This window comes from Panthera uncia, chromosome D1 (assembly GCF_023721935.1).
Source record: "Panthera uncia isolate 11264 chromosome D1, Puncia_PCG_1.0, whole genome shotgun sequence".
Lineage (NCBI taxonomy): Eukaryota > Metazoa > Chordata > Mammalia > Carnivora > Felidae > Panthera > Panthera uncia.
Window position 1 is genome coordinate 33447842 of NC_064808.1, and position 9606 is coordinate 33457447.

Sequence of the window (9606 nt, forward strand, 5' to 3'; positions counted from 1 at the left end):
AGTATAAATAGCTATAATAAATTTATATATACATATATATATGATCTCTATAAAACTTCTCTTCCTTTTAGAGGGTTATATAATGTAACATGGACTACTTGGGTGAAGTTATAAAATATTTTATTCTTATAAACTGTTAGTACAGTGCTTCATAATCATATATACTCTGAACATTTTTAGAAATAGACTACTCTTGGCAATAAATATAATAAAGAAAATGGGTATTGTAAAGAAAATACAGAAGGCAGGTTAGATCATGTCAACTGGATGTATAGAGAGCTAAAAAGACAGTGAAACACAACTTTACTTTACAACTTTACTTGGAATTCAAAAAATTTGAATTGAATCAAAGACTGTTAGGAGATGTAAATATACACTTGTCAAAGAAAGAAACTTTTATTACGTCACAGTATTTTTGTAAGCAGTGGTGAGCTCTGGCCTGAAGTTTCCAGGAAGACAGGTGAAGTTTATATCCCTATACATTTTGAAGGGAATCGGATTTCTGGCTGCTGTTGGTCAACAGACACTCCTTCATCCACACATGGCAATTGTGGTGAGACAAGATTTTTGATCTATAAGTCAATTTTAAGAGAATTCACATCTTTATCATGTTTAGACTTCCAACTGAGCACAATATGTCTCTCCATTTTCTTATGCACTGTTTAATTTCTTTCACTGGTATTCATATTTTTCAGCATACAGACCTTATTTATGTATTTTCTTTGATTTTACCCAATATTACTTTTTTCAGATATCTTAACTGTTATTTTAAAATTTTGGTTTCCATTTACATCACCAGTATGAAGAAATACAATTGAATTTTTGTGTGTGTGTTAACATTGTATCTATATTCTTCCTTAACACACATTAATTTTAGGAGGTTTTTTTTTTTGTTTTTTGATTGGTTGAAATTGTCTAGATATACAGCCATAATATCTGTAAATAGAAAATAAATTCATTTCCGATCAATTTAACTTGCATTTCTTTTTCTTGTGTTATTGCATCGATTTAGACTTCCAGTATGATGTTAAATGGGAGTGAAATGGATATTTTTGCCTTCCTCCCAATTTTATGGGTAAGGCAGTCACTCTTTAATTATGAAATATGATGTTAGCTGCAGGTTTTTGTTGACGACCTTTCTCTAGGAAGCAATGGTTTCTTTGTATTCTTAGCTGCTGAGAATTTTTATCATAAATAAATATTGTGTTTTATGAAATGCCTTTTCAGTATCAAAAGGATTGTATATTTTTTCCTTCTTTTTCGCACTATTATTACACAAGTTTTCATTGACCAAATTTTCACACGTTCAATTACCATTGCATTTCTAGGGTAAATTTTAGTTGATCATAGTATATTTTTCTCTTCATATATGGCTAGGTATGTTGTTGTTGTTGTTGTTGTTGTTGTTGTTGCTGTTTATATATTGTTGAAGTTTTTGTAGCTATAGTAACAAGGGATAGTGGTTTGTAGTTTTCTTTTTTGTGCTGTCTTTAGTTTTGATATGTTATTCTGAACTCGTAAAATGAAACTGGAAGTTTTTATTTTTCATTCTTCAATTTTCTTGAAGAAATTGTTTAGAATTAGTGTTATTTGCCTTTAAATGTGTGATAAAGTTTTCCAGTGAAACCAATGGGTCTTGTTTTTAATCTGAAGGATTAAATATGAATTCATTTTTAAGAGTTATATGAATATTAACGCTATATATTTCTTCTTCAGTGAATTTTGATATTTTATAGTTTTTGAGGCTTAGGTACATTTGTATAAGTTGTCAAATTTGTGTATGCAGAGTTCTTTATAGTTTTCTATATTATCCTATATATGTCCTAAGAATCTGTAGGAATATCCCTTCTTTCAGTACTCATAAATAATTTGTGTCTCCTCTCCTTTATATTTGTTAGTTTTCCTAGATGTTTATCATTTTTATCTTCACAATAAACTGACTTTCTCTTTTCAGTTATTTTCTGTTTTGTTTCTTTCTGCTTTCACATTCATTGATGTCTGCTATCTTGCTTACTGTCTTCAATTGCCTTTGTCTTCTGATTTGCATTTCTTTTGTCCTTCTTTAAGTTTCTTAAGGTAGAGCCTTAGATTCTAGAAGCAGCTTTTAGAAATAAGTCCTTTTTGTTAACCTTGCTTATTTTCTCCCCACGATATTTGTCTTTTACTGTAAAAGGAGTTTTAAAATCTCCCAACTATAATTGTAGATTTGGTTTTAATGCTTTTATTTGCTGTCTTACTTGAAGAGTTCTGGTAGTGGGTTGCTTTACAATTTAAATTCCAGTTGGAAGTATATCTGAATTGAAGTCATCCTTCCATGAATATTGTGGCTGGGTTCAAGGTATAAATTCAAGGTGTAAGTTCTTAGCACAGACAAGAATAGATGCTAAGTGGAACAAAGAGTTGGCCGTGTTGGTATTCTCTGTTGCCGTCCATATTAATTTGATATGCCCCGATTCGAGAGACCCCCGAAAACAAACCACCAGAGTCCAGAGTCAAAGCCAAGCGGCAGGGGTCGTTTACTGCAGGTTCGAACCCGGTCCTCCGCGCACTCGTGGCGGGTGACACAAGAGGCCCCGAGCAAGGATCTTACAGCTTCTTTTATAGACAGGCACAAACAAGTTAGGGATTTTTTTGAGGTTACAGAGTTGTTATAGGTTGACATTTAAATTTGAAGGCTCAGCAGAACTTGATTTGTTCCCGCCTTTATTTCAAACCATTCAGCAGAACTTGATTGGTTCCCGCCTTTATGTCAGACTACCACCGGGCGAGCCCTGGCTGGTTTCGGGAACGGCGGGGGAGGGGAAAGATCTTTTCTTTGCAGTTGTGAGTACACCTGGTAATTTTTCTCTTAGCCTCTCAAATTCACCTCTTCTGTGGTCCAGAAAACTGAATTCTGTGGGCTGCATCATCTGTGCTTTCTTGCCTTCTGCCTTCCAGGTTGACTAACGGGAGAATCTGGAAGAATAATAGTGGATGTAGGAGGAGAGACCTTGGGATATTGATCCCCACACTCTGTTTTGGATATTCCCTTCCTGCCTTGATGAGGGCCTGATAGTTACTACATTTTAAGATACCAGCTTCTGTGGGATACCTCCTCCTTCATTGTTCCCTATATTAACCTATGTTACCTCTTCTTTCTCCTCCCAAACTAGATGTGATCAGAACAAGGCACAAGAAAGTTGCAAGAAACGTATTACATGAATGATTAATTAATGGAAGGCTGATATCACATACACCACATACTGATATCAAAACACAACCAAGTGTGGAAAAATCTCTGCAAAGATACAGAAGATTCCCTAGGATTTGGGAATGTTCTTTTTTTTTTTTTTTTTTTTTTTTTAACGTTTATTTATTTTTGAGACAGAGAGAGACAGAGCATGAACGGGGGAGGGTCAGAGAGAGGGAGACACAGAATCTGAAACAGGCTCCAGGCTCTGAGCTGTCAGCACAGAGCCCGATGCGAGGCTCGAACTCACGGACCTCGAGATCATGACCTGAGCCGAAGTTGGACGCTTAACCGACCGAGCCACCCAGGCGCCCCATGGGAGTGTTCTTTGATAGTATTGTAATATGGCAGTGGGTAATTAATGGTTAGGTTTAAAATAATGATTTGTTATTACTTTCTATTTTCTCTCTCTCTCTGTCCCACAATCATACACTAAAAAATAGACAATTTTTATTGTCACTGCTTATTTTTCTTACCAATGAAGTTTGCTAACAGAGACAGCTGAGGTCATCCAGAGTTCCTGCATTGTAATATCATTTCACTTTTCTTTCTGTGTGATAGATCTCACATCTCTGCATGAACCGATATGTGACTTTTGATGCAGAAGTTATCACTCAAGCCAGGGATGTAGTCATTCTAGAGGTATTAGAGTTAGAGAACTGTAGAAAAAATCTGTTTGGTTGTGGGAAATGAAATTTTATTCTTGTAGTATTGCTGTGTGCAAAATAGTTACTTACTTAGGTGTTTCATTTAATTACTTTTTGTATAATAAATGAAACTCTCTTATCTGAAAAATTCAAACCTACTAAAGAAGAAAAAAGGTGTGGGAAACTGACTCAGATACATATAGTTTTTCAAGGCAGATATTGAAGTAATATTTAATTGTGCTATAAATTTGATTTCACCATTAAACTTGTTTTCTATATGCTATATAATAGTTTCTTACAATGTAATCTTTCTTGCTATGCATTAATTATTTTTGAAATATAGTTTCCTAATATCCTAGTCACATTTGAGGTCTGCAAATGTGCCTCTTCCACAAATCTCCTTTTCACCAAGTTTCTGCTCATGTTCTTTCCAAGCACTTGAACGTCCAGTCCAACGATTGGCTACCACTCGTGAATCGGTATAACTCAAACCTTTTTTTTTTTCCCCTATGTAAAATGAATCACCAGATACATTGGCCAAAGTTCTGATCACTGGATGAATTTCTCTTCAAGACTGCCCTACAGGAATGTCCCAAATTCCATGATTCACCTATAGAGCTCTGCCAAAGTTTCCAAAAGTAAAAGTAAACCTCATTTAGTCAGGAGGCCTGCAGAGGGAGTTCTCAGCATCGCAGCCCAAGCCAGGACCTGGCAGGACGTGTTCCTCATGATCAGGCCCCACAAGACCACCATCTTCGCGTACGCCAAGGAGTCGAGCACCTTGTTCGAGCTGAAGCGCATTGTCAAGGGCATCTTCAAGTGGCCGTCCGACGAGCAGCCGCTGTACAAGGATGACCAACTTCTGGATGATGGCCAGACACTGGGAGAGTGCGGCTTCACCAGTCAGATGGCACGGCCGCAGGCCCCAGCCACCGTGGGGCTGGCCTTCCGGGCAGATGAAGCTTTGGAGGCCCTGCACATCGAGCCCTTCTCCAGTCCACCCGAGCTGCCCCGATGTAATGAAGCCACAGGACTCAGGAAGCAGCGCCAATGAACAAGCTGTGCAGTGAGAGGGCCCCGGGCCCGCCCCCAGTGGCCCCCCTCCCAATAAAAGAGATTTGGTGCCTGCCTGGTTGCTGCCTTTTTCTGCGCACCCTCTCCTGACTCGGGCGTCACCTTCCCTGGGATGGGGTCTGCTCTCCTGCAAGGCTCCTTCTCAGCCCTGTGTGCTTGCTAGGCTGGCTGTGACTGTGGGACCGACCCCAAGCTCTGTGGGCCCCCACTGTCCACACCCACTCCAGCCTGCCCCTCAGGGGCTATGCGCAGAGAACTGGGAGGAACCCCGGGCCCTTGGGCCAGCCTTCTGCTCAGCCTGGAGACAAAGGTTCCTACTGTGACTTCCAGCAAGCAGGCTCTCACAGGCTCCGGGGCAGCCTCTGGGCTGAGGGGCAGAGGCCAGGGGCAAAAATGTCAGCTGGAGCCAGTGTGGTTCCCCGGGGGACCCACCGCCTACAGTCGCCTTACTTGAGTCTTCTAAGGCTCTGGGGGCGGGGGGGGGGGGCTTTAAAAGGGGAAAGACTGCTCTCTCTCCACCCCTAATAAATAATCTGTAGACCGCCCCCCCCCAAAAGTGTCATCGACACTTCATGCTCCATTATGTCAGCTAGATCATATATGGCTCAAGTGACAGAACAGTGAACCTGCTATAGCAAACCTTCCTTTGCTCTGATCTTCATTCAAAACTAGCATTTTTTGGGGGTCGCTTGTAAATGGGCCAGAGTTAGCACACCCAGATGACAAAATTTTTTGCCTCTATAAGCTAAAGGGCCCCACTAGTTGTTGTGCTTCGGTTTTATTTTTAAATGCTGCTAGATGCAATAACTTCTTTTTCACCTTGGAAGGGATGCCCTGTATACACCACTGGACTCCTAGAAATTCCATGAGGGTAGAAGGCCCATGAATTTTTATTGAATTTATTTCTCAGTCTCTAACAGGTAAATGTTTTACCACCAAGTCTAGAGAGTTGGTACTTCTTAATCACTACATAATGTCAACCTACATGGGCCAGTATGACGTCTTCTGGATGGCCAGCTATTAAGTTTCCTGTGGAATCAGTTACGATATAGGGCCGAAAAGCTGATATACCTCTGTGGTAAAACAGTGAAGTTGTATGGCCAGCCTTGCCAACTAAAAGGAAACTGGTTTTGATGGTCTTTACCAGCAAGTGTTGAGAAAAAAGAACTTGACAACTCTATAGCTGCATATCAGGTACAAGGAAAAATATTAATTTACTCAAGCTGTGAAACCACATTTGGAAGGGCAGATGAAATTAGAGTTTATACCTAGTAAAGTTTACAATAACCCACTGTCAATCTCCATGATACATCTGCTTTCTAAACTGGACAAATTGGCAGATTTGAATGAGGATGTAATGGGAATGCACCCTTCAAGTCATTGATAGTGACATTAATCTCAATAGTCCTTCCAGGTATGTAGTATTGCTTTTAGTTTACTATTTACTACTTACTTAGGTAGAGGCATTTCTAATGGCTTACACATGGCCTTTCCTAATGCAATAGCACTTACACTGCAGGTTAGAGAACCTAGGTGGAAATTCTTCAATTGCTAAGTCTGTCTATTCTAATTATGCATTCTGGCACTAAAAAAATAACCACATGAGGGATTTCTGAACACACTGGACCTATATTGAGATAAACTTGAGTGACATCTTGGATCTCCTGGATTTAGCTACACTTCAGAGCCTGTATCTAGTAATCTTTTAAAAATCTGATTATCTCTTTTTTTTTTCCCAACACACAGTCACTTAATAAAAGGCCATAGGTCTCTTTGGGGAAGGTGTGGAGAAAGATTAACAGTGTAAAATTTGGCAGGGTCCTTCCTGAAGGGGACCTGACCTCCCTTCATTCAAGGGATTAAAGGTCTATAAACTGGCTCAACTCTGGAACTATCAGGATTCCATTCTTCCCCAGTGATTGTCCTCACTTTAATTTCAGACATCCTGTGAGGTTGGAGATTCAATTTGTGTTATAATGCAGCTGCTTGCAAGATGAGACTCTGGGTTGGGTTTTTAGAACTGTCAGCTCTGTGGCTATAGGAGATAAGGATTTCTTTCAGGGAAGTTATAGACACTTTCAGGTTATTTGTAAGGAATTTAAGCTGGGAATTTGAATCCCTGAACTCATTATTTTATCTTCCCACTTTCTCCAGTGCAATTAAGAGCAACCAGAAATCTCATTATACCCATTAAATTGACATACGTGTTCTAAGATATTGAATACACAGCCAATCAGAATATGAGTTTTATGAGTTTTTGATTAATAGTATCCAGTGGTGGTACTTTGTGTATTTCTATTGACCCATCATGAAATGAACCACCAGTACTTTCTTTACCATTAAAAATAGAGCCATTTATGCCTTGAATATAATTAGACTAGAGAACTAATTCCAGATACTCCAGAACAAGTTCAGAAAACTCATCATTAATATTTCATTCCTGTAGAACCACTTCTCATACCAAATCTGTACCTCTCAGAGTTTCTCAGAGTTCTTCAGAGAAGGAGAACCAGTAGGAGATACATTTTTCATTTGAATTTTTTTTTCTTTTTTAATATAGGCATTTACATGTACACACTTTTTTAGTGTTTATTTAAATTCCCATTAGCTAACATACAGTGTGATATTAGTTTCGCTGTACAATATAGTGATTCAATACTTTCATACAACACCCAGTGCTCATCACAAGTGCGCTCCTTAATCCTAATCACCTATTTAACCCATCCCCCCATCCGCTTCCCCTCTGGTAACCATCAGTTTGTTCTCCAGAGCTAAGAGTCTGTTTCTTGATTTGTCTCTCTCTCTATTTTTTTCCCTATGCTCATCTATTTTGTTTCTTAAATTCTACACATGAGTGAAATCAATTATATGGTGTTTGTCTTTCTATGACTGATTTATTTCATTTATCTCTATGTATCCTTTTAGCTGGATCCCATTAGTTTTACTATGTTGTTTTTTCATCTTAATTCATCTTAACATATTTTCTAATTTTCCTTATTTTTTTTTCCTTGACCTACAGGCTATTTAAGAGTGTGTTGTTTAATTGTTTACATATTTATGAACTCACTAAGTTTTTTTGCTATTTCTTTTTTTTTTAAATGTTTTACATTATTTTATTTTATTTTTTGAGAGACAGAGAGAGGCAGCATTAGCAGGAAGTGGGCAGAGAGAGAGGGAGACCCAGAATCCAAAGCAAGCTCCAGGCTTTGAGCTGTCAGCCTAGGGCCAATGTGGTGCTTGAACCCATGGACACAAGATCATGACCTGAGCCGAAGTTGGGCCCTCAACTGACTGAGCCACCCAGACGCCTCCTTTGCTATTTCTTTATTATATTATTCTATGATGGTTAATGAACTTTGTGTAATCCTACCCATTTTAAATTTATTTATTCTTATTTTATGGCTTAGCATGCAGTCTATCTTGGAGAATGATTCATGTGCACTTGAGAGAAATGTATATTTTGCTGGTAGTCAAGTGCTATATAGATACCTGTTAAATCGATTTGTTTTATAGTGCTGTTCAAATCTTCTATTGTCTTGTTGATGTTCTTTCCAGTTATACTATTAATTTTTGAAAATGTACTGAGGTCTCCAATGGCTATTATTTTTAATGACATAAATCTTCTATTGCATTTTCCTTTAAATTTTTTATCGTGGTATAATATACATAAAATTTACCATCTTTACCATTTTTAAATGAACAGCTCAGTGATATATTTATATTGTGCAACCATCACTACCATCAATCTATGGAACTCGTTTTCATTTTGCAAAACTGAAACTCTGACCATTAAACAATAATTCCCCATTCTTTCTTCCGCCTAAAACCTGGTAAGCTCTGTTCAAAGCTTATACAAAGTATTGCTAGGAATAATGGAATTACACACTATTTGTCCTTGTATGTGTGGCTTACTATGCTTAACATAATGTTTTCAAGGTTCACACCATGTTGGATTATGTCAGAATTTCTCTCTTTTTAGGGGATGAATATAACATTTTATTGTATATCGTCATATTGTTTTATTGTCAATATTGTCAATGAACACCTGAATTGCTTCTACCTTTTAGCTACTGTTAATAATGCTGCTATGAACATGAATGTACAAATATCCCTTTGAGATCCTATTTTCATATATCTTGGGTATATGCAGAGGTGGAATTTCTGTATCATTTGAATTCTACCTTTAGCTTTTTGAGGGCCCACCAAACCGTTTTCCACGGCACCTACAGCATTTAACATTCCCGCCAACAGTCGAAGTGATTCCAATTTCTCAGCATCATTGTCAAAACTTTTCAGTTTTTTCTTTTTTTTTATAATAGCCATCCTAATGGCCATGAGGTGGTATCTCATGGTGGTTTTGACAAGTCCAGTGATTTTCAACTAACTATGCCTCCCTTCATGTATGTCCTTTTTTGCTCTATGTATCTTGGAGCTTTGATGTTAGATGCATGTATAACTATTGTATTTTTCTGATGGCTTAGCCATCTTATCATTCTAAAATGTCCTTATTTTTTGTGGGGTACCTGGGTGACTCAGTTGGTTAAGTGTCTGACTTCGGCTCAGGTCATGATCAACAGTTTGTGAGTTCGAGCCCCACGTTGGGCTCAGTGCTGACCGCTCAGAACCTGGAGCCTGCTTCAGATACTGTGTCCCTCT

At 38.3% G+C, this 9606-nt stretch overlaps 1 protein-coding gene across 1 annotated transcript; it reads left to right on the forward strand.

Annotated features, from left to right (window-relative positions):
* The first annotated feature begins 4589 nt into the window (after positions 1–4589).
* LOC125916526 (elongin-B-like) lies at positions 4590–4945 on the forward strand. The gene has a single exon (XM_049622779.1). The coding sequence runs from the start codon at positions 4604–4606 to the stop codon at positions 4928–4930; it is 327 nt and encodes a 108-aa protein (XP_049478736.1). The 5' UTR covers positions 4590–4603; the 3' UTR covers positions 4931–4945.
* Positions 4946–9606: the final 4661 nt, after the last annotated feature.